This window comes from Dufourea novaeangliae, unplaced genomic scaffold (genome assembly GCF_001272555.1).
Source record: "Dufourea novaeangliae isolate 0120121106 unplaced genomic scaffold, ASM127255v1 scaffold133, whole genome shotgun sequence".
NCBI lineage: Eukaryota > Metazoa > Arthropoda > Insecta > Hymenoptera > Halictidae > Dufourea > Dufourea novaeangliae.
The window spans coordinates 700,760-726,290 of record NW_015374011.1 but is presented as its reverse complement, the minus strand read 5'-3'; the positions used below and the strand labels follow the sequence as shown (position 1 = coordinate 726,290).

Below are 25,531 nucleotides of genomic sequence, written 5' to 3'. Positions count from 1 at the left end.
CTACGTAAGAATTACACCAGTTCGATCGCAGGATAACGATATCGCCCCCATCCCGCAACAGGATCTATCATCGGCCAGTAATTATCTGCTCTCGAGTCGCGACGGGTGGCAAATCGATTCGCCTCTTTCTGTCGATATCTCGTTCACGTTGCGCACTTTTTCCACCCCTTTCCCACCCCCGACCATCCAATAATCGTTCACGGGTTGTACACGTCGACTGAAATAAATCGAGGAACGGTTTATGTCGCGTCGATCTTCCGTACACGGAAGAGGATATCCCGAGGCCGTTATTGAATCCGCGACGCGAGATTTAATTAGAGTGGTGACGAGCAGAAAGGGCTACGTCTATTAATTGTATTCTACGCGGAAGACCTTGCGAACCTCTACTTCGACGGCGATCGGAAATTCCTGTTTGACGTGCTGCTCTCCTCTTTCCACCCACGGCTAGCCTGGTTAACAGGATTTAGTGTATATCGCACCGTCCATTGGCCGTCGTGTCCCTTCCCTCCTGTATGTTTCAGACGTTCAGATAACGCCTGGACGTCTTCTCCGACGCCCCTATTATTGGTGTAATTAGGCCACCCGCAACACGGAAGCGTATTCGAGCGAATCGATCGACGCAGTCGGAATATGTATCGAAGCCGGTGTCCAGGCAAGTTTTCTGACCTTCCTGCGGATCGAATTGAAATTTATTCCACCGGATGCACATCCCCCTCCCCCCTTGTTCGATTTGCTCGAACTAAGATTGAGACTTATCTGTATGAAATACACGAAACTCTGCGGAATAATCTTGGAAGTTCTTCCTTTACCTGACCCCTTTCGAGATTTTGTCGAGGCATTGTAGTGTGATACATGAAGAAATGTGGGGTGCAAGACAGACTGTAGGATTCGTGTTCGGTAAGATGATAGATCGTGAATAATTTAATTTCATTCTTACGGACAGAAAAGTTATTTTGTTATATAAAATTGAAAACGTTCTGGCACACAGATATAGCAAATGATTAAATAAAATTGAGGTGAGAGATAACAGTAATAAGAATAAAAGTTATATGGATAATTGACTTAGTAATAATAACCCCTATACCACCCAATTGTAGAAAACACTATGCAATTCAGACCTAAAATTATTTATGTTCGATACAAAAATATCGATCTTATCGTTCCAATTGTTTGCCAAAATGCAAATTCTACCGAATAGGTAGAACCGACTTGATGGTGACTTTAAATTGTCTTGGAGAAAATTGAAGTCAAAGGATACCTGTAATTTCCCTTTGGCGAGTGAAGCGCATGACTAGGGTAGATAATTCAACCCTTTCGCTGCAGCGAATTTTCCCGCCAATATGCTGCCCAATCTCATCGATGTCAAAGTTAACTTCACGAGCTCCGTCCAACGGTTACTCCCACAAAACGGGCAAGATACACACGGTGGCTACTATCTGCAGTTATAATCGAGCAGCTCGTAACGTATTCCAGCCGTAGTTTCGGGGGTAAGGGGCGCGTGGCAGCCGCTTTTATCGGGCGGTGGGGCACGCGCCGTGCAAACAGGGGTTCCCTAGCACAATGTCCCCCTTGCAGATGCACGGCAGTGGCAGCGTTAAGGGGGTACAGTTTGAGGGGTTCACGGCGGAGGGGAAGAAGCCATGGCAAACCGTCATCACCCTCGCACCAGTATTTCGTAGCCCTGGGGTGTAGCCACGATTTGGCTAGTCGAGGCGGATCGACGTTAGTCAACGGTCGTTTCCCTGGGCCGCGTCGTTCGAAACAGGAGAAGAATCTTTTGGGCTGAACGAGGACAAAAGTGCCATTAGCTTCGGAGGTCTAAGTGCTTCTGTTCTGAAAAGACGGTGGGAAGAAACACGGTGGACTGAAGAGGGTACGAAATACTTATGGGAAAGTGGAACTTGTCTTGAACTGTGAACCCTTCGAATTATTGTGCATTGTTGAGCGATCGGTTGTGTACGTCCCAGGTGAAAACTTTAATCGAAATCTAGTCGAGATGAAAAGATACTCATCGGTAAGGGATTCGACTATTGTGAAATGTGGCCTGAGGGGGTATTCCCATCCGGAGGAGTCAGAAAATCGATTCCTTTTTATTGTATTTTTCTTATAGTACATCTTGAAAATGTGTTACCGTTGTGGTATGCTTTAGTTCATTGAAGTGACCAAGTTATAACGATTTTGAGAGAACGATACGCTGGAGAACGATGTACCGCTGCACGAGTAAACGATATCGTAATAATGAGTTAACCAATCTACTTCAGCTTTGACGTACACCCATGAGTAAACTTGGCTTCCACTAGGAGAAAAAGTGACGTAGGATAAGGACCTCCTACCACTTGGTAAATTTATTTCAAGTACTGAAATAAATGTTAAAATGCATGGTAATTTGGCATAAATTTCAGAAACTTCAGAATTCAAATGGTAGAAGGCCTTTTCCTTAGCGGAAGCCGAGTTTGCTCGCGAGTGTACATATAAAATAGACGTATCTTTATCTTGTGAACCACTATTATATCAATACCTGCAGTAGTTTTTTTTTACGCGACTGCCATTTTATTAAAAAATTTTATTTCTGCTTCAAAGTATTTCACAAGATAGCCACTTTTATACCGATTAAGATTATCTTTGATTTCTTTCCGATGGATACAACAACGTGAATCATGGCAGCCATTCAAAGCGATACGGTGCTAAAAAAACATATAATAACTTTGTTAATATAAAAGACAATTGCAGATAAATTGCACTCTGCTTTCTTCAATTGTGAAATACTCCAAGTTCCTTGGTACAATAATTCTTAGTCCTAAAAATCGCTGAAAAATTTCGCCTCCGAATGGGAATTCCTCCTCAATCGATCAAAAATCATGTAGTGTATTCTTGACATTTATTCACTCTGTTTCGCGTAATAGGCGCCCTGTTTGGCAGATGGGAACGGTGACACGAAAAAGTTGAAGACCGTCGAGGTAAGTACCATTTTACTACCCATGATTCCGATAACGAATGACACATAGATTCCCGGGATTCTCATTACACGCTCGTGGCTCTCTGATTACGCGATTAACAGCGTGCAATTCGCACACGGTGTTTGTACAGGAGCCGAACGCCAGGGAGTATCTGCAATTGGCTCTGGCCAGGGTGCTGGAGCTGCAACGCGAGATCAAAGATGGAACGTACACAACGGAGCACACTAGCGACCTCGGTAATCGGAATTTATATCGTAAACTTTTCGTTTCAGTTTCCACGCGCGTACGGTCATAATCATACCAGGAAACAGGATTCCGAAAGTTTTGAACGGTCTTATTTTTCGAAAAACTTCCACTTCGCTACTTTCGCGTTAAAGCGCCTCAAAGACTTGGAAACTTCATTGAAACGTAAAAGCATCACGAGGAAAGTGCCTTTGACAATTACTTTCCAATCTCGATATCGAATTCCTTGCTTCGTTAAAGCCAAGTGAACATAGAATTTGAAGAATTCCCACAGGTTCTTTATGGAAAGAAGCCTTTCTTGCAATTCAAAACTACAGATGTAGATTTTCTAAGTAGTCTATCGAGGTTTGAGTGAAATAAAAAGATAGTTAAACCTTAACTCTTTAACACCCAGAGCCTGAAATTATTTACTAAAAATTAAGAAACTGGTATACAGGGTAAGTCAATAAGAAGTATTGCCTAAAATAACGTGTTACCTACTAGTTGCTTTAAAAAACATTTTAAATGCATTTAACGCCTAAACACCTCTCTCGGGGAAACAAATTATTTCTCGCGTTCAGTTAACTCGAGAATAGTCCCAATTCAAACACCTTAATGTTGCACCGGTGCAACACTGGGCGTTGAATCGTTAATGAAACTATTTATTATTACCTCGAAAGTTTTGTCCCTCAGGTGAATCCAGCAGCGAGGAGGATCTCACGAAAGAGGTTCTCCGCAAGGTGTTCGAGAATTTACCAGGAACGCCGGATTCGATGGGAAGGATTATTGACAGGGCGTCGAAACCGAGAAATTCTCAGCTGGAAGCGATCCACGGTAAAAAGATTCAATTACTGGGTTACGATACCTGTCGACGGGCCGCGGTCGAGTTCATGAAGAGCGCAGCTCGCGAAACTAGGCGAGACGCTGCGTCTAGGACGATCCAGTTGAATTACCACGGCTTCCGTTTGGGCAAATATTCGCGAAACGAGCCAAGGGTCGCTCACTGTAGAACCGGTTTGCTGAAAAGCACGAATAGAAAAGACACCGTTGGGACCTCGTACGACCAGGAGATACGCGACAGAATGCTGAGAAGCTTGGACCTCCACTTGGCGAATAAACAAAAGGATTACACCGCGAAACTGATGAGGTCGGGAATATAATTCCGAGAACAGCCGGGATTTCCAGGCTGAAATTCGAGGGAGAACGCCCCCCCCAACATTTTACGAATTAATTCTGTTAAGTGACCCCTTTCGCCGGGGGGTTTTAATTAACTATGTTACTCTAGTCAGATTATCCGGGAGCTGTACCTGTCTTGAGACTTACTCTAGTCATACGCACGCGAGTCACTGAGTGTTAATTAAGAAAACTATAAATTATTTTTCTACGATATATATACATATGTACCACGTGAATCTGAAATTGAATATTGTAAGATATTTCAATCTAAATTAAATTATTCTGTATTTAATAATATATATATTTTATGTGTGAACATTTTACTTGTAACGAAGATGCAATTTGTGACAATGAAAGAGCAATTGATTGAATAAATGAACGTTATTCAACGTGAAGCTTGTTGGGCTACTTTTCGTCTTTAATCCTGTATGATATTCTTATGCTACTTTTCCATACCTTAACCCTTTAACCACCTTTAATCGTTATTTAATTCTAATCGTTAGATTGAATTCAAATCTAAAAATTTAATAGTTTCCGACCCTTAAATCATTATTTCAAATTCTTCAACTGATATATATATATTCTATTTTGTCGAAAATATCGATATTCAACCAACCTACCTTAGAAATTTTTTTATTTATTTTTAACCCTGTAACACCCACAGACCTCTTTCGGGGAAAAAAATTATTTCTCGCAATTAGTTAACTTAAAGATGATCCTAATCTGTACACCTCATCCGTATTTTCATGACAAAACCGAAAATATGATTTTATAGATATGACGTATACGCCACACTGAGCGTCAAAGGTTTAAACTACTTTTCCATACCTTAACCTACTGTTCTACATCTTAAGCTAAGGTTGACCGTAGAACGAACCCGGGGGTGTTTCGTAAAAAATGTTTATTCATAATGTACAATTAAAAAAGAAAACAAAGACAGTTCAAAGTATCTACGATACGACTTAAACGCTCCCTCCAAACCTTCGTCTCGATTCTCGTATTAGTATAAAAACTATCAGACGATTCGCCAAATGGATCGACACACGACTAGATGAAATTGTAGTCACTCATTCGCGATAATCACGGCGAAACATTGCCTGGATCTGAGACACGTCTGACTTCTGTAAAAAATATACTTTTCCCATCTCTTTCTTACAATTGTACTCCACTTACTGGCGTGCACAGCTTCGCTTCATTCGTTTCTTTAATGAAATATTGTGCAGATTTATGTGGTCTACGGCTAACCCTAATCGAAACGCAACAGAATATCGACGGAAGAACCGTTTCGCCAATTCTGCAATAAAATACTTTTAACGTACTAGTATAATAAAATATCGACGACTGGTTTTCCCCGTTCCCGAAGATACACCGTCGATTCTGCCCGCGCAAAAAATGCACATTTATCGTCCAAACTTTTAATCGTAACTGCTAACACTGATACCGTCAATTTAATTAACGAACAATTTGTGCATCGCTACGCTAACCTAAGTTATAGTCCTCTCTTATGACAAGAAACGGAAAAAAAGAATCTCTAATTCTTGACGCTCGTTTTGCAATTATAGTCAGTTACATTAGGAACGAAATCATAAGAGTACAGAACTAGATTTCTAAGCCTAAGAATATGGTCAGGGGTTTTCATGTTTTCGTTGTTCCGATCTTCAATAGTTGAACCGACGATACAACAGACGTTGACCGCCGGTGAATAGGTCCTTGCTCATCACAAATCAAAAGGTACAAGTAGTTTTCTCGGTTTCTATGGGTACATAGTGGATCGCTCTTAACATCGATTCACCTGTCTATCGTCTAACATTAAAACTAGAAGGATTAAACGTAGTAATATAGAGGGCTCGAAGCAGCAGGATACAGAGTTGCCGCCAATAAGAAACAGATCGATGAAGGGAATTCCGACGATCAATCCACGAAACCTGTCGATTACGAAAAAAAAAAAAAAAAAAATAAACGAATCAGAAATTCCTACAAATATATCAAGGCCCTGTTCTTTTTAACATTTCCTTAGTTATTCACAAACGAACCGAACGAAATTTCAATCGATACAACTACCCTCCGTCGTGTTTCCAATTATTGATCCGCTCCTAATCCATACCATAATGAAACTACAAACTAAAAAGAAAATAAATTCAACGCCTCGCCGCGGGACACGCGTATACAACGTCCCGTCGAATCCTCCGTGATCGAGAAAAATAAAAGAAGCTACCCTCGAAATCCTCGGAGACCACAGCTCAACAGAGATCGAATTTTCGACGTTATCGTGGATCGTCGAGCTGTATCTCAGTGCTGCTGCACGAGGGTCGGCCCGTTTCCTGGATTCCTCCATGGATCCGGTATGTCGAAATGCGCGGGTACAGTTATCAGAGCGTCATCTGCTGTTCTATCGGCGCTGCAGTTGTTCGGTTTCACGCGAGTGGTGTTTACGCACTCGATCGGTAGCTTGTAGAATTCGAGCTTGTAATTGAATCCTTGGCTACTCGCGCGAATAATCGTATGCAGAGGAACCTCCATATAGGGAAGCTCCTCGGGCTTCTTGTCCATGAAGAAACCGATAAGGCAACGCAGCACGGCCTGATGTGACACCACCAGGATATTATCGGACCTTTGCAGTTCGGCGATCACCGGTTCCACGCGTTGCATCGCGTCGATGTAACTCTCGCCCCACGGATAACGATAGCGTAGCTTGTCCTGGTCGCGCCACGCGAACTCCTAAAGATAGAAGTGTGTTTAGACACCTCACTTTCAACTGTTTTCTATCGGAACTCGTTGGAAGCTTTTACTACGAAGTATTTGAAAGACTCGATTTTGGAACTTTTATAGGAAGTACAAGACTTTCTTTGAGCGTTCCAAAAAAATTATATTAGACAAAAGTTGAAGTATATTTTAGTATGCACAACTTTCGTGAATCATAATTTGTACATTTTTCTAATATTTTTTAATAGAACGAATAATGAAAAATCCAACGACTATGAATATGTTACAAAAAAAGAAAAAATAACGTGTGAAGAGTAAACATACATGTACATTTGTCCCTTGACCGTTCGATTGTTTCTGAAGCGAACGCCTTGACATACCACAGCGTTGCGTAACTTCTATTGACTTTTTTTACGTTACTTGAACTTTTTTTGCAACATATTTATACTCGTTGGATTCGTCACAATCCTCTCTAAGGAAAAATTTTTTAAATATGCTACAGTTTCATTAAAAAACCAAAAGGTAACATTCATTGCCCCGGACAAAAAAATTCACATAACAAAATTATGCACACTTAATTATAATTCAACTCTTGTTTTGTAAAGTTCAAGGAAGGTCTTGAAATTTCGTGGTGACACTTACATGGGACACCCTGTATATCCTTTATATTATACGATAGAATTATTTACAATTTTCACACGATAGATATTCCCAGGGAGCTGTAGCTTTTTAGAGCTTTTTGTCTTCAATTACCTGCGGATAATGCTCCTGCATCTCCTCGTACGAAAGACCCTCGCAAACCCCGGCGTATAGCTCGTTTAGGGCCGCGACGTGTTCCTGAGGAGCCTCGACGCCCCTCGCTGTCGCGATCGTCCTTCGTAAACGACTGGTCAGTATACGAAGATCGGGTATACGCATCGCGTTGAATTTGGTAGCCAACGCCTGAGCGTACCTCTCTCCGCGCGCGCTCAACACAGCGTCCCCTCCGACTTTGCCGAGGACATTGTACTCGCTTTCACCGTGCTAGAAACGGAAAAGAAAAATTCCGTTTTCACCGTGTCCATTAAACGTTCCCTTGGTGACGAAATTTCGATTAATTATACATAGATTGTTTTAAATTTTTTATCGTACAACCCTGGAAAAAAGAGCAGACAAAAATCCTTTATACTATTGTATAGCTAGACTCTTTTTAGATATATACCCTAAATCCTGTAGCTAACGCGTCAGTTTACTGTGAGAAATTATAGTTGAAACTTTGTGCCATGACGAGTCTCACAAGACCTGACTTTCGAGTGATTATTTATTATATATATACCTCCTTAGCAGTTTCAGATTTAAACTTTATCAGCATTTTCTTTTTCGACCACTTGACACGTTCTCATCGTTGATCGTCACTAAAGGTATGGGGTACAATGAGCGGAGCTTCCTTAATGATAAGTGCTCCGAAACAATTCGATGCAGTGCTGTTGTAGAAATGTGGAGTGTCCTCTAATTGCCTATACGTGATTTTCCTATTCATTCTAATTGCCTATACGTGATTTTCCTATTCATTCTAATTGCCTATACGTAATTTTTCTATTCATTCTAATTGCTTTTTCAACAGCGTCAGCATTTTCTGACTGATTCGAGCCCGAAAACTTCTCGTCGGAATGAAATTCTGACGGAAAAACAACCCCCGTCAAATACTTCAGAAATTTCTTTAAAACATTCTTCTTTATTTAAACCACGCGAAAAATTGTACTGAATAATCACTGGAACTCACGTCTTATTTCACGTCCCTTCGACTACGATGTCTCAGATTAAACTGACGCGTCAGGTACAGGACTTCAGGTATATACCTAAAAAGGGTCGAGCTATTCAATGATACAAAGGAAATTTTCCTCCCATTTCTACCGTGCACAAGAAAAATAATAGAACAATGCACAACGGAAAATTACTACGTTCTACCCCGAGTCTAGTATCTATCCGGAACGGAATCGATTTCCAATCACTTTCCAAGGACTTATCACCTCCATCGAACGAAATCTAATTACTAACCCGAGAGAAGTAAAGAGTGTGAGGCTTGACCGTGACGCTTCCCAAGTATCCGAGAACGCTGGTCTCGATGTGGCCGGATATTTTGCACGTCTCGATATCCATAGTGGCGGTGTTGATCCGTACTCTTGGGTAGACCTTCTCGTCCATCGGCTCGTAGCATCGTACATAATGAGCTACCTTTAAACGAAGATCCTCCTCGGCTCGAGTCGGATCGACACCAATGTAATCGGTGCTGTACCGCAGGATCTCCTTGTAATTTTGCTCCAGCACCAGAGGATCATCGCATACGCATTCGACGAACAATACTCGGTAACCGAGCTGCCCGGAAAAATAATCGAAGACCTCGGCGCGTTGCGCTCGCGTCACCAGCGTGGCGTCCAGTATCTTCAAACAGGAAAACACTTAAAAATGATATATGCTCGGTTCGTCCACGGTTATGCGCGTTTATGGGTTTTCTCCTTCTATCGCGACGTTTTCACGATGTATCCGATTATACTATACCGGTTTCATCTCTTTCGACTGGTTTTCTCGGATGTATGCGTGTGTGTATATGTATAGTGGCAGGGAAACGTGTGTTAGTTATTTCGTTTTCTCACGAAACGCTTTATACAGGGTGAGTCACTCACTGTACCACCTAAATTTACAGATAAACTACTTGTATATAAACGAATGTTTTAAAATTAAAGTTGTTTGATACCGAGCTGGATGTACAATGTGATAATTAGTTCTTTGACGTTGCGCTTTTTTATCGAAATATGAAGGTGACCTTGAATTTTTGTATCATAATGTGTAATGTTTGGTCCTTTTGTTTGGCAGAATATTGAATGCTGAGTAAAAGAGTACTGAGGTATATCAGGTCGAACAGTAATAATTACCGAGATATTCTTCAGTGAATGATGATGGAATTTCTGTATATGACATGTCTATACAACAATTGTCTGCTTGATATAAGAGTTCAATGTTTACAAACATATCTTTCCCGTCCGATAATTCATTGTTATTGCTGCGTACATTACTTCTGTAGATTTGTTTTATAGAACAAGTATTTGTGGGTGGTACAGTTAAGTTGCTCATGCTGTATCTTGTACGTTTCTTTCAGGTTACAATTCTTCCCCCAGGTGGAACGATTTTAAGCTGTTCACGGTGTCTATCGTAGGCGTGTATACATACATGGAAAGAATTACCGGGCGAAACTCGTACGACGGGATTATAACGATTGTACACCGCGGAGAAAGGTGGATTGCGAGAGACTGGCTCGACCAGCCTCGTGTTACTCGGTGCCCTCCGTCGTGTCTCGGATTATTGTAACCGTTCGACACGACTATCGAGGTATATGTACTCCAGAAAAATATTTAGATAAACGCCCAAAAAGGTGTTCGCGATAAATGGCGATTTTAGATTTTCTCCAGACTACAGACTCCTCTCAATTATCGTCTGGCTTGTCCTACGCGATTATTGTCCAGACGTTATCCCTACCACTGGGGGAGGGCGTGGAATCTGTCAAACGCGTATTTTGTTGCGCGAATTTACAAGTGTCTGAAGCATTTCTCCCTACAAGATTATTGTCCCAACCGGGACCCGAGTTCGGGACAATAATCGAGAGGAATCTGTAAGATTACCGAGTTCGCGTGAAATGGCGATTTTGTTTTTAAAGTTGCACGATTTCGAAGGTTTTCTGTCATCTCCAAACTATTATTACCCCTGAGCCCCCGTGTTCCAAGGTGTTCGCGATAAATAGCAATTTTTTTTTTTCCAAAGTTATGGGAGTTTGACAATTTGCTATCATCTCCAGACCGACTTCCGAGACGGTTTTCACGATATGGCCAAACTTGTGGGTATGACACTAGGTTTGCTCGCGATGCTTACAGCTACGGAATTCCCAGCTGCGAGCCATCCGGCGCAATCGTGGATCGCGTCACCCTGGGCAAGAGCTCTCAGAGCTGCGTTCGCCGTGTGATCAGGACGGAACAGCTCGTGGGACACCGCCTCGCCGTATGGTTCCAGTCGTTTCCGCCGGTATTCGCTCACTCTCATCACTGGAACCGAAGGATTCAGACAGAAACTGTTATTCATCGGTGCTACTTCGTGGGAAGTGAAAGGGTACAGAAGAACGTGTACGAAGTAGAAAGACTTTGCAGACACAATGTGTCTTTGTGACGACAGAATTGGCTTAAAAATCAATGATGAAACAAATTATAAATAAATTATTTCTAAATGTAACGACGAGAAATTTTACCCTTACGAAATGAAATTACTATTTTAAGCTGTCTGTACAACTGAGGAAAAATGAATATTTCAAACAGCAGTGCCAAAAATAGCAGAATTACCGTGTCCTGTAAGGAGAGCTGAGGATGCCTGAGTGTTCATCCTTGACTGGAGGAAATTATTACTATCATCAATAGAATAATCTAAGCTGTTCGTGGTCCATATACTATTTCCCCAAGTCTGCTGCATTTGAATCTATTCAGTGTTTATGCATAAATCAATTCAGTCTCGCGATTCCCGACACTAGCGAACCCAGACGTAAACATGATTATCAGCAATATTGTTTTTTTTTTTTACAACCATTCCAATAGAAGGTTTCTTGTCGCGAAAGCTCGGAAACCGTAGGGGAAACCGATGAGTGGGTCACGATAAAATCCAAAGTGCCGCCACGGAGAATTGTTTACCGGTCGGTAGATCAAAAAAGAATTAATCCGTTCAAGGCAAACCGTAAATCATACGTGACGGGCTACGTAACACGCTGAATGCACTTTTATCGCCGCGTCGTCGGTGTTAAGCATTCGCTCGATGGAAAAAAATTCAAATTAACGGACATTGGACGGACGATTATGTTACGAATAATTTATCGAGAACAAAGAAAAAAATCTAGAAAAAAGAATCGTCGATCGAAGTCAGCTCGAAAAGATACACTCAGACATCCGTTCTCGTGAATTGCATATGCAACGGAAAAACAGAGGTTCTTCTTTTCTTCGTTTTTTTTTTTCTTCGTCTGGTCGAGTAACAATAAAGTATTTCCTTCACCTTTGGCGGAATCGCCGTTCCAGTTCAGTCTGCGCGACAGGCATTGTGCCACCTGGCTTTTTCCACGACCAGGTAGACCGCACATCGCGATCACAACCCCCGCGAATTTACGCGGGGACTTCGTGATCCCCGGTGTTGTCCTCACCGCGATCTTATCCTTGCCTGGTTCTGGAAGAAAGGGAAAAAAAGATTAATTAGATTGCGTGACGCAGCCAATGAGTCACGACGACTTTAAAGACACTGGCCACCTTTGTCCAAATCCAAACAAAACGATCCTATCGCGAACAATAAGGCCTCCAAACGAAGTATAATATTAGCACGAGAACTAGTGATGACGATACATTTGAATTGTATCGATATTTGGTATCGATAAATATTGATACCCAGAATATCGGTACAGATGTATATCGGAAATAAAGTATTCATAGTATCGGTATCAGTCGAAAAATGGAAATAAACGATTTATTTACTAAGGCAGATTCTCAGGTAAAACAGTGTGGCAAAGAAATGGATCAATCGCAAACTTTGTGGAAAATTCGATCGATTCGTGAAATGTAACGATTGTATCGAAATTTTGATATTTATGGGTTCGGTATCGATACTGGAATATATCGTTCTATTAAATATCGATACTGGAATATATCATCACATTAAATATCGATACTAAAATATCGATATTTGAATTGAAAAGTATCGATAATCAAAATATGGATATTGTATCATCACTAATACGAACGGAATGAATCTTCGCTAAAAAAAATTCCCTCGAAGTGTTTCACTCGTGAACAAATTGTCGGTAGTTATAACCCGGTCCAATTTAATAGATACATTATAGAATCGTCTGGCAGCTAGCCGATGCACCTATACCCATCGATCGAACGATCATAGAACGGTGACGTGAATTCATATAACTTGACACGGAAACGGGGACATCGATCACGTTGCAAAATGTGACAGACACACTAGGGAAATGAGGTTGAATCATAACGTCTTAACGATATTCTAAAATCGATATGCAGATTCTACTTGTTTCCCTCGTAGCTTTGATTGCTTGTTCCGTCAGTCATTCCACTTGAAACCAGCAATTTTTTAGAAAAATGTAATGACTGTATAATTTGATAAGCTGGAAAAAATGACCCCTGAGGGTCCTAATTCGAATGGCCTATATTAATTCACACAATAACATTAAGTAAATCAACTCTTGATCGGATAATTATATAATTCTCAGACGGTAAAAAATCTGTGCAATCTTAACAATACACATTGCTCTTTTCCTTAATTCTTAATCCATCTCTTTTTTTATTAACACCTTACTGGCGGGAGGTCTTTTTGCGTTTGCAAATATACAACTTCAGGTGTTCTAAAAATACTCAGAAACTACTATTTAACTTTTATTTGTCAAACTTTACACATAGGAAAACAGGACTTTCCCCTACGTTTTTCTATTCTAGTTCCCATTTAAGAAACACATACCATTACGTCAACCGCTAACAGCATTTGCTTTCGAAAAAACGTACAACTACATGCTAAAATAGTTAGTGCCGAAGAAAGGAAAAGTCATGAAAATCGCCGTTAGAAAAATTATTCTACGAAGCTGACACACCACGTCGTTCCTTAGAATTCTAATTAAGTCTCGCCTTTGTCTAGCTCGGCGAACGCTCGAAAGAATTGCTCGAATTAGAATGACAATGGAATGGGAACCCTTGTCGCCGATCGATCGAAGGAACGAGAACGTAGAATTCTTACCGATCACACACATGTTTGCCACAATGTGCTTACGACCCTGTCGTGTGCGTCCAACCGATGCTGGATCGATAACGCTTGAAAGCGTCGTGCCGTTTCGATGCTGCAACGAGCGAAGCGTGCGAATTATTCGCGTGGATAGACCGTGCGAATTTCTAACCAACACTGAGAGACGTTCGTGTGGTGTACACGTTGCGGAACGACCGTCATTATATTTAGAATTCACGGGCCGGCGCGAGCGATTTTTGGCTGCGGTTTTCTTCGGCTTCTTTCGCGGTATTCATTGCAGAAATACTGCAGTCTTTCTTGCACGCGTACCCCTTGCCGTCCTGCCTGTGACGCACACATTGTTGCCGAAATTTTGGCACAAAGTCGACACCAAAGTCCATTTCAATGAATGAATGAAGCACTCGTTCTCGAATTACATCGAACGATTCCGTTGCATACGAACATTGTCTGTTCCTTGAATATCCAATTACCATACGAATACACGAATAATGTCGCTTAATGAGTCACGTTGTTACTGGAACAGGTGCAAACCGTGAATTCGATCGACGTGACCGTATATTAATTAACGATAACGATAATGGTAATACGTAAGCGGCTGCTCGCACGTGTTCTTAACTTCGTCAGCAGACATGGTTAATCGAATTATTGACAAAATTACTTTTTGAACACTATTTTTAAATTGATTTGTAAGAAACGAATAGGAAAAATATATATTACTAGATTTATCTCTGTGTATTCGGACAACTTTTCGTGCCTTGCAATTGGAATTTCAAAAAATCCTGAAATTACTGTTTAGGTATTTGTGTAAGTAACATTTTAAAGTAAAAAGCAGTGGAACATCTCATCGAGACTAATTCTAGAATTTCCAAAATTCCCAGAAAATAATTTTACCCGTTTTCACCCCTTTAAGGGATGAATTTCGAAAAATTCTTTCTTAGTTATTATTTATATTTATTTTACATTTATTTCGTATATATGTATAGATTGACACTCGACTATCGGGCAATTTATTCAATATGTTTAATATTTCCCGAATTATAATTAGTATTCGGTTAATCTAACATTTTTACAAGCCTATCGCCCGAAAAAGTAGAGAGCCCGTTCTTGAATTGCTAATTCAGGAACAGGCTGTGAGGCAACGACGGTAATAAAATTCCCAATTGTATAAATGAATAGTAAATTGGATTCAATATTTAATTTTAAGTAGAATGGAGTACTGTTCCATTACGTTTCTATGTACAATTGGTCTCTCTCTGTGCTTTTACCAAAAAAAAGGGTAAAAACTACTCTGTGGTCTCCTAAGTCGCTCTATAATTAGTTCGAACGAGATCAGCGCTAACAAGATATAACTGTAACGGTACCAACGCGATGGTAAAACGAAATTACCGCCGTACACCGTGAAAATACGTTCACTGTGCCCATGGAACAATATCGCCACGTTGTATCTTCCGCTGAAACGGCCTTAGACACAACAACATTCGTGGAAAAGATAAAAAGGTCACTCCACTTGGACGAATTGACGCGAGAGAATTTTTAAAAAAAAGTCCACACACGCCAGCCTGTTGTCTACGATTTCAACATTCGTCGGGTATCTGCCAGGTCGTCAGTTTCTTTTTTTTACACGCGTATCAGCATTATACAGTGGGTGATCAAATTACTATGATCAGATGGAGAAATTACAGATTATGTTTTCGATGTTATTTCGATTTCAATAATAATGAAGTACACACTTTCTTTTTTTCTTAATATATAGATACACAATTTAAGTATATCTTGATGACATACTCCTGCTGATTTATGAGTTTCTTTTATTGATTGTTCGTTTCCTCGATTATTATTTATTTTAACACGATTTAAATGAGATTGTGACAACAAAAATATAGAAAGTGTACCTAAAAGAATTCAAGCAATCATAATTTTTTAAAAAATTATAATCGTTGTCATATGGCAGTAAAATCATAATAATCTGTATTATTATAAATATATCTTCAATTCCGTTCGTGATCAAAATTCAAACTAGTGCTTCGAAGTGTTCATAATAATTTGATCACCCACTGTACATCCCCGAGGCGCTCACGATATTCTATCGACCGAATTAATTACGAATTAGACTCCGTCTGATCTCAGGGATCAAAGAGCCACGGCCATAGTTCGCGGTCGATGCTAAGCAATTTCGTAAAGTTCCGTGAAAAACACATTGGAAAAAACAGCAGCTCACCGGAAACAAAAGGTTCAATGAAGTGTCAGCGTGTATTCGTCGTCGATCGTGTCGAGTAACGTCGAGTCAGACGATTCGATCGGATCCGATGTCAATCGAATCGATTCGCGTTATGGTGGCCATCTAAGGAGGACACGTACTCTCCCCTCCACATATGAAAAAACGTGTTAAATGTCAGTTTAATAGTCGGTGGCGTTGACCCGAGGTCGTGTCGTCACCCGATTCATTATTCAGGCATGGAATCGCGACGCCTCGACTTCGTATCTCCGCGAGCAAAACACACCGATGACGAACACGAAGCAAGCGTGTACGATTGATTACAAACTCCACGGGTGAAATAATATTATTGAACCAATTATCGACGCGTGTTTTACGAAAACGATAAGCAAGCACTGTAACTTGTTACGTACGCGACAACACGGGGTTCAGAGTCCACGATCGTTGGCATAAATAAATGGTACTTTTTGTGTCTGGATATCCAGGAGAACGTCGTTCGAAGCCACCGAATTCGCGAATGATTGTGACGTATTTCTCACCCTTCTGCGGAAAGGGTGGAAAGCAAGGTCGGCCTGGGAAAAGTCGATAACATTGTCGAGAGGATTTCTGGGTCGTTGCAACGATCCATTGAGGTCGTTTCTTCGAATATTTCTGAAAATTGGCCATGAGAATTCAAGGTTCGAGAGTGTGGCGAACGATGACTTTAATATTCGAGAAGATAATATATACTCGTGATATTTATGCATAATCTTGGAAATTTCGAAATACCGAAACGTTCACGCGGGAATTTCTATTTCTGTAGCGGAACGCGACCACTGTTTCGTATCTATGAAAATGTCTTGAACTTTGGCAATATCGAATGACAGAAGCCAGGATAGTAATCACGATAATGATAACAGGACACTAATCAGCGATTATGAAAGTTTCCAAATCCGCCTCGAGAGAATGATCAATTCCCTCGTACGATACGAAAATAGTATCGCTATCGAGACGAAACGAACTGTAACGAAATTGGGGCTCGATAACAGCAAGGATTTTCTGAGAGCTTTCGGAATGAGGTCTTCTGATAAAAAGTCCGATAAATCTTGCGATAAAAAGAAAAAGCAAAATCGTCGTTCCTGGATTCATGAATATTATACTCGTTGTACAAGACGTACACCGTGTCTCTAGGAAAATGAATTGAACTTTCTCGACATTGAGGATCGATAAAAACATCATGTTTCTAAAATTAATACCGTAACCTTGAATGATTCTGAAAAATCATTGCCAATTCCACGGGTCGTAAAAGATTTATTTATAAAAACAGACCGATATTTAATAACCAAATCAACGATGGATTTGAACTTTGATAACATTCACGATGATCCCCCAAGATCCCAGTGCAAAAACTTACGGTTAAAGTGTCACGATAGCAAATTCCGATAAATATTATGCGATATTTGTCGGCAACAGGTTATATAGTTACAGCTGTCAACCGGTACCATTTCATTCGTCACATTTATATATGTCTGTCTGCAAGGACGGTATAAATAATTGGCGTGTGCTGAAACGATACACGTGCAACCAGTAGAGCTTGGTTGCCGATTCAGCGACAGTGGCACACCCTTTGACCACGTACGATGGTGTTTTTCAGGCTGGTTAACATGCGCAACACGCGGGCTGCATTTAAGCGTGTTGCGATTCTAATAATAATCCCCTCCCTTCCCTTTTGGTACACGTATCCTTGAAGGAGCTACTTCGTTTCCCATGTCTCGAGCCTGGTTCCTTTCACATTTTACTCGACGGTAAACATTACCGTATCTCGGTTATCTGTGTCAGTCACGCTCCGAGAATCGGTATCTCGTGTGTAATTTCGCGCGGTCCGTCAGCTGATTAGATTGCCCGAACGAAATATTGGACGATTTGTAATATATCCACAAAACAGACATCTGTCTGACGCAATCGTAATTGCCGTGAATACCAAAGAAACACACACGTCGACACTCGAAAACTCGAGGGTTACTGCGTTTCACGAAATATCCAATAGCGATAATATACTCGGGACTCATTTCGATTATCGTATCTTGTGAATATTTATTCTTCACGAATTATAAAGGTAGAATGATTCATGTTATTTTTTCTGACAAGATACTAAATGGGATTGTGGATAGCCCCGAACATTTTGGGTTAATTCAACTTACGGGTAACGCGACCCCCGATTAGATACCGATTACTTATTAATCCTTTCACTCCCAGTGCTGTACCGATTCAACATTCATTTTAAGGATTCCGTAGTTTCACTGATGTAAAGTTGATCTCCATATTTGCAGTTGAAACATTCAAATATTCCCCCCAAACATAAATAAAAAAAGGAGAGAAATGAAAAAAAAAATACGTTGGTTTAATATCGTTTTTTTTTCTTAACTTCAATATAACAAGATATAACATGTATAGTCTTTTATGGGTCTGGGCGTTAAAGGGTTAAACAGGAACTTCACAGAACTCTAGTAGCCAGCATAATTGTATAAATAGGTTAATCGCTAGACTACGGATGTTATGCATTTATGGCTTCTAGAGCTGTACGGAAAAAATATACGTACAAAATTTTGTAAAATATATGACTCGTCTGTTGGAAATTTATATACGTTTTACGTAACTAGTTTAATATTGACACTTTTGATACACTAATGGGGACTTAGACTCGTTTATTCTTATCATCTGTCTTAATAAAGATGATATATTAAATATAATTGGAACGACAAGATTGACATTTTCGAGCCTAACGTAAATAAATTTAGGTCTGAATTACACGGTGTTTCCTATGATAGGGTAGCACAGTTATTATCATTATTAGGTTAAGTACCAATGTATTTTTATATCTATCTGAATTCTATTATAATTGTTATATCTCATTATACCTCATTTAATAATTATTCTATTAGTGTGCCATAATGTTTTAAATCGAATATTGTAAAAATGGGTTTTCACCCGTATGAATTAAATTAAATTAAATTAAATTAATTATTTCTATACACGACTCGGTGTTTCGATTTTATCGTATTCGCCCGAAAGATTATTCTAGCGAAGGTCTATAGTGTTCGATGCAATTTCTCGACTTTCATTCCCAGCGTCACGCGTCTTTCGTAATCGCGTCTGTGTCTTCACCGGCGCGTCTCGAGACCGTCGAGTTTTTTCATTGATAGCGTGACTATCATAGTTAAACAACATAAAGTAACGAACGGTCGCGGTTCGAATAACTCGAAACGCCCCCTACGGAGGGGTCCGTGGAGCGATTGCCGCGACGTCAATCGACGATGAATAACAACAAAATGCACGAAGATATTGTTTATCAGTGCTTGTTAAATATTTGACGGGGTTACGATTATTTAAGCTCGTCGAGCCTCCCCCTCTTTTTCCTCCGTTCTACTGTCAATATACGTATATATTTATCTGTCAGATAAAACCGTGGCAAGTGGTAAAAGCGATTACGTTCTTCGTTTTCTCGTAGACAAAACTAGCCTCGATTTTTCGGTTCACCTGGCCACGCGTGATTTAATTAAAAAAAGAATACTTAGGATAAGTGTCCCAATTACTGTCGCTTTAAGATTGTTAGTAAGATTTTACATGTTTAACTTAAAAATCGTCTCACTTTGGAGCATAATATTATTTAACATTTCCTTCGTTAAAAAATTGTTTTATACATTAAATACGAAGGATTAATTCATAATTAATTAAAATCTGCGAGCAATCCCCCTATAACTGCCACCTAAAAAATTAAAGTAATTCTTGTATACGGTAACAATTTATTTTGTATAAAACGTTGAATAGTAAAATTGTGGCTCTTTCTTTAGCATAATTTCCAAATTGCTTCCTACTACAAATTGTAGTTTCCTTTCCCAACATTAATTCTAAAACACCCGATACATTGACGTATAAACTCGACATCCGTTAGGGGAAATATGGCGTAGGGGAATATACCCTCGCGAGCAAACTTTCCTCCGCTAGGGGAAAGCCGTGACGTAGAAAAAAAGTCTCCTACAACTTAGTAAATTTATTTCAAGTACTGAATTAAATGTTAAGCCGAATATTAATTTGGCATAAATTTCAGTAACTCCCATCACTAAATGATAGGAATCCTTTCGCCTACCTCACTGTTTTCATGTATTTCCTTCTTTTTATGGAAACCAGAGTCCCAATTTAATACTGAAATTTTCTTGCAAACAATTCTTTGTACGTTACGTTTTTATTAAGTAAAACAAATAAAGTGGCAGTAACTGGAGCATTTACTCTCGAGGATGCCCAGGAGGACAATCCTCATTCGTCGACAGCTTTACCACCGAGCCACTCGACACACAGGGCGCAGTACACAATTCTATTTACACTACGAACGGTATTTATAGCGACTGCTCCGGATATCCCGATGAGCACTCGATTCGCGAAACAAATTCCCCTCGTTTCGGTACCTTGTTTACCCAACCTCTTGTCATATAATGTTTGTCGAGGCACCTGAGCCAGAAGAAACGACAATCCGTGTCTCTGCTCGTGGGGGAAAAAGAAAAACACCACCTGGTAATGATTCTCGAGTCTATTTCAGACGTGAACCTTGTTTACCTCATCCTGTGCGTTCCTCCCTATGCGTTCCGTGACGAGACTCGTTGCATAATCGTTTTATATCTCAATTTACTAGCTGATAAAAAAAGACCGTCGTTCTCGTAAATGTCGCAATTCCTAAGATAGTCGACGAATTATCGTGGACAGAGCACGACAATCAACAAACCAGTGTTCTAACCCTCCCCACCCCCCAAGAAATAAATTTATAATACCTTGACGCTGTTCCTCCGTGCTAGGTGCCATGGTGTCAGCGCAGGTTCGGTTCTTCCCCTTCTCTATAAACACGTTGGACGTGTTATCTGGCAGAGTTATCGTAGCCTCGTTGCTTCCTTCTTGCAGGATGCCTGCCTGAAGGGCGAGTTGCCTCACGGCGAGACAATAGCCCAGAATGGGTGCGGCTAGCAGGTCAAAACAGGCGGCTGCCCAGGGCATAACCGATGCTCGTAATTCGAAAAGGGGGATCCCCTTTACCGTTCGCTTTCCACCGTAGGGAAAAAAAGAAAATACGAGGCCCAGGTAGGCGAACGAAAGACGGAATCAATGTGACAGGAAGGATACGTGAATCGGAGCCCACGGCAAATAACTTCCTCTGCCGTTCGAGTCCCAGCGAGCTTGAGCCCTCTATTTAAACGATAATACTCGATGAAAAAAAACCTTCGCTCTATTGCTAGTACCACCTCCAGGCCCTTCGTCTCCTCGATTCTCGTCGGCTAAAGTACTTCCGAGAAATGATCGCTGCTCGTGTGCCGTATTATAGACAACAGATCCTCCCTCATTCCAATTTGCTTGATCCTCACTTCCGGAGCCAGTTTGCGGATTTCTTTGTCTTCTGTTCGCAGTTCTCCGCTCTTCTTGTCACCTATCCTCGACACCACCTTCGTCACCTTCTATCTGTTAAATCTGGTTACCGTGAACCAGCGCGTTTTCTAATGTCCGTTAATCGTTGCCCGTACACCTGCCAGACACGTTCGGTCGCTACGGGTTTCCTGCTCGACGATGCGCACGCGCTCCCACAACTGTTTTGCTGGTAGTTTACATAGTCACGGTGGTGCTGCCCCACCGTCTCTCCTTACGAACCGGTGTTCCCGTTTCGTCCACTCGTCCACCGTGTCTTTAATACTTTCTCACCTCACGTTAATAACACACCTCGATTCCTCTCGTCCTCGAATTTTTTCGGAACGTTCGGAAGTGACTGATGTTTTAGAAGACGCACGAATCGGTATGGCCGGTTTCCCCCGGTGAACCGGTTTAAAGAATTCAGATTCGTGTGCGATGTATACTCGATTGACAATCAAGGTTTATGTACCTGTCCTCCTTTTTTTCCACCGATCGATTCGATGCAGCTTGAATAATCACGCACAGGCGAACACGATAATGGAGTGATTTCCCAGCGAAACGGAGTTGTAGAATTTCTTTGAAAACGATGAACGATGCTCGTCCGATTGTCACGGCTCGAGGAGGTTCCAGCGACTGATGTTCCTTCATTCGCAGCAGCTTTTAGCAACATCGACCCGGACCTGGTGGGCGCCCTCTGTTGGAACCAACCAATCAACGGCTCGCTAACCCCTCCACCGGTGCAGAGCAATTACGTTGGAAACATGTCGAATGGTCTCACGTTTGCCGACCGATACGTTGATAGATATTTTGTTAGGCCAACTGGGCCATTCACGATTCCATGGTTTTTCTTGTTCTTTTTTTTTTTTTTTTATTTTATTTTATTGTTCGTTTGGTAAACTGCCGTGAAAACGCGCGACAGAAAATGTTGGGACAGTCGCTGGTGCTATGGCACGGACCTATAGGAACACCGTTTGGCTACCTTTAAATAGACGATGCGACCATTCCCTCTAAATTTGAAAGCTAACTATAACGCATTTGTTTACATCATATCCTATTCGAATTCTTCCACTGACATTCCGTTGACTGAAATTTCTACTAGGATGACATTAATGCCGAGACAGTAATTGAAAGTACAGTTAACTGGACTCCAGAACGCTCCCTTATCCGATGTTTCATCGTTCTGTGTCATAGGTTAATGGTCCACCTGAAAATGCTATTTAAAATCACTTTCATCTTGTAAATATATTTGCTAGTTTAATAGCACGGAATAGAGGATGTTTTAAGTGTTTTCTTTCGAGAATTCGAAAAAATACTGAAACGCGCGAGTAACGAGTGCATAGGGTCGCGTGGATTAGAAAAACTCGCAAACAGATGACGATTATTTACAAGGAATTGGATAGACAGTCTGCTTTGTCTATTTTGCTATAATTACGCGACTGTTGAAATAATATTTGCTTTGATTATTATCTCCCTAGAATCGACCCCTCTCCCTTGGCCTGCCAGCCGAGCAAAGTCCACGTTTGTTTCTTCTATTTTTCCCCAAGTGCCATTTAATCGAAGCGGCATTCAGACGGCCCGTACGCTCGGCCGTCATTAAGTTCAGCTAGCAAATGGCGGATCATTAACGTCTTGACCTGTCAAATTACATCACAGTCTAATACGACTCGTCGTGGACAGTATATGTACACGGCGTTTCACGTCGTCTCGAGTCGCCTCGGACTTCATCGCCGTTGCACATGCTTAATTGCAACCTTCGATGCCAATCGAATAATGCAACATTTACGATAACAAAAATTGTACTGCAATTATGCAACCGTAGATTACGCAACCGTGAAATCGTATGTCATTTGTCCCTGTTTTGCGAGCGGAATTTCACATATTAAATAACCACCAGTTTGGTTCCCGCGATTCGTCCAACAGAGGATAATTATTTTGCTGGAAATTGTTACTCGCGCTAATTGGTCGTGGGGAAAACAGTGACGAGGACTTTTCAACGAATGTCATGTGTACGCGGACCCTGGCTACTATTTTTACTATCTTTTGTGTTTCAAGGAAAATTACGTTACTGCTGTTACTGTCGTTTTTAAAATAGAGATTCGGAATATATATCATTGGTCTTTTTGTACTAATTCTTTCAATAATCGTGATGCGACAATACTTTCGTTTAACACTTCTACTTTATCAATTCGTGTTTGGTGACACGTGCTTTCTCCAGACACACGTGAATGTGACACTTTGGTCACGTGATAAGCTCTGGAACTACCAGGAAGTAACGCTCGGTAATGTCAATTTTATTGCAATAATTTCTACTTGATGTATAGTGAAAGGTTTATCAAAGAGCAAACGTTTCACTCCGGAAATTTTTAATCTACTGTAAAATGAGCGTGGTTCGTTTCGCGAGTGGAAGATTCCCATTTTCTTCATTCACGTAAGCCACGCGTATTAGAATCCTCGGATTCGTGTACTCGATAACGGAATGGGAGACGAATTTCCTTGCACGTGATAAAAGTGTGCTCCATGATAAAACGATGATAGAGGTCATGAACGATCGAGAGTAACGCGGAATGAACTCTGCGTTCTGTAACCAGCCGGTCGGTGATGAGGAGCTAACCGTAACTCAATTGAGAAGAGAATGTCGAATCATCTAGAAGCGTCGAGCTACGAATGAGAGGGTCCTCGTTCCAAAAGAGCTGCTGCCAAGAAGGTGTACATTCTCGTTTAGTTGCTATAAATAGCATAATGCACCAAACGATCATTGTGTATTAAGAGACTGACAGATTATACTGGAAGGTTGATTGATTCCATCAAGGATCACTTCAAGGCTGTTAGATTCTGTAATGCCTACATATGATCTAATTCGACAAAAATTCGGAACGATTTACTAACGTTTGAAAATATAATTTAAACATTGAACTGAATTTTTTTAAAGTCATAACCTTTGTTAGAAGCAATACAAAATAAATATGTAATAAAACCTTTTTCGTCCTTCGTTCCTTCCTTATAATTGAAAGAAAGTCACGTGAAGTTGAAGACAATTGTCACTTGCCTCTTTTAAAATCTTTATATCTTTAAGTTTGAATGTAAGAGGTAGTAGGATTACTATTTTCTGCAGAAGATATTACTATATTTAATTAAGAAAGAATTAATTGTCTGCTAAATTCAACCTCTGAAAATGGCAAACATACCGCCAAAACGCGAATGGTGCCGTCACCTACGACAAACCATCCAAGCTACTGGCGGATTAGTACGACATATCCACCGCTTGATGACGCCGCATACTCTAAATGTTTTTGTAGTCCTAACTGTAATATGTATATATAAACACCGACTAGGTATAGAATAGATCTATCATCCAATGCTTTCTTCTGTCCCACGTTCATAGGGATACGTAGCCCTGTTACCATTTTAGTTTAACGTTAAGGGATAAATATGACAGTCATGAAACATGAAACGGAAAAGTATATATTTTTTCACTTAACTACAAGATAATTTATTCTAAATACATCGTTAATGGACATTTTATTAATGTTACTTTTTACATGTTCTTGTTATATTCGTTTTTATATCTTGTCTTCCATTTATATATTTGTAACAGATAAATTCAGAATAGATGTAGTTTCATAAATAGTTTATCAAATCTACATGTGGGACAATATATACACCGCTTTTATTAAAATTTACATATTTATAATTTATATGGGCGTATGAATAGTTTTACTGCCTATGAATTTACTTACACGTTATTGCGAGTAATTAAATAATGAACGTATGTTAATATTCAGCTACGTGTCTCTCAAATTAATTGAAATACAGAAGTTTTATTTTCTTGAAAATTGGTGTCAAAGAATGCAGCAACTGGTCAGATTAGTTTCGTAAATAAATCGAAACCCTGTATCGGCACATTGTTTTTTAGGCTATCAAATATCACACGAAGTCTTTTAGGAAGTAGTACAATCTTTTACACAAATTCAATGAAATACTTTCAGGTACCCAGTTTAGGGCTATGAAATTAGAATGT

General features: G+C 40.4%; 2 protein-coding genes across 4 annotated transcripts; one reads left to right on the top strand and one right to left on the bottom strand.

Moving 5' to 3' along the window:
- Positions 1-1,996: 1,996 nt before the first annotated feature.
- LOC107188507 lies at positions 1,997-4,339 on the top strand. Its single transcript, XM_015576809.1, has 4 exons — positions 1,997-2,014; positions 2,904-2,957; positions 3,088-3,193; positions 3,873-4,339. The coding sequence occupies exons 1-4, from the start codon at positions 1,997-1,999 to the stop codon at positions 4,337-4,339; spliced, it is 645 nt and encodes a 214-aa protein (XP_015432295.1).
- A 1,227-nt stretch (positions 4,340-5,566) lies between these two features.
- On the bottom strand, positions 5,567-22,135 carry LOC107188607 (6-phosphofructo-2-kinase/fructose-2,6-bisphosphatase-like). 3 transcript variants are annotated; one of them, XM_015576924.1, is made up of 6 exons: positions 20,889-22,135; positions 12,120-12,287; positions 10,962-11,131; positions 9,096-9,479; positions 7,812-8,081; positions 5,567-7,073 (listed from the first exon to the last, which is right to left on the bottom strand). In XM_015576924.1, the coding sequence occupies exons 1-6, from the start codon at positions 21,106-21,108 to the stop codon at positions 6,645-6,647; spliced, it is 1,641 nt and encodes a 546-aa protein (XP_015432410.1). In that variant the 5' UTR covers positions 21,109-22,135; the 3' UTR covers positions 5,567-6,644. The 3 variants fall into 3 exon arrangements, with proteins under 3 accessions (XP_015432410.1, XP_015432412.1, XP_015432411.1); XM_015576926.1 differs by lacking the exon at positions 20,889-22,135 and adding an exon at positions 20,213-20,254; XM_015576925.1 differs by lacking the exon at positions 20,889-22,135 and adding an exon at positions 13,866-13,924.
- Positions 22,136-25,531: the final 3,396 nt, after the last annotated feature.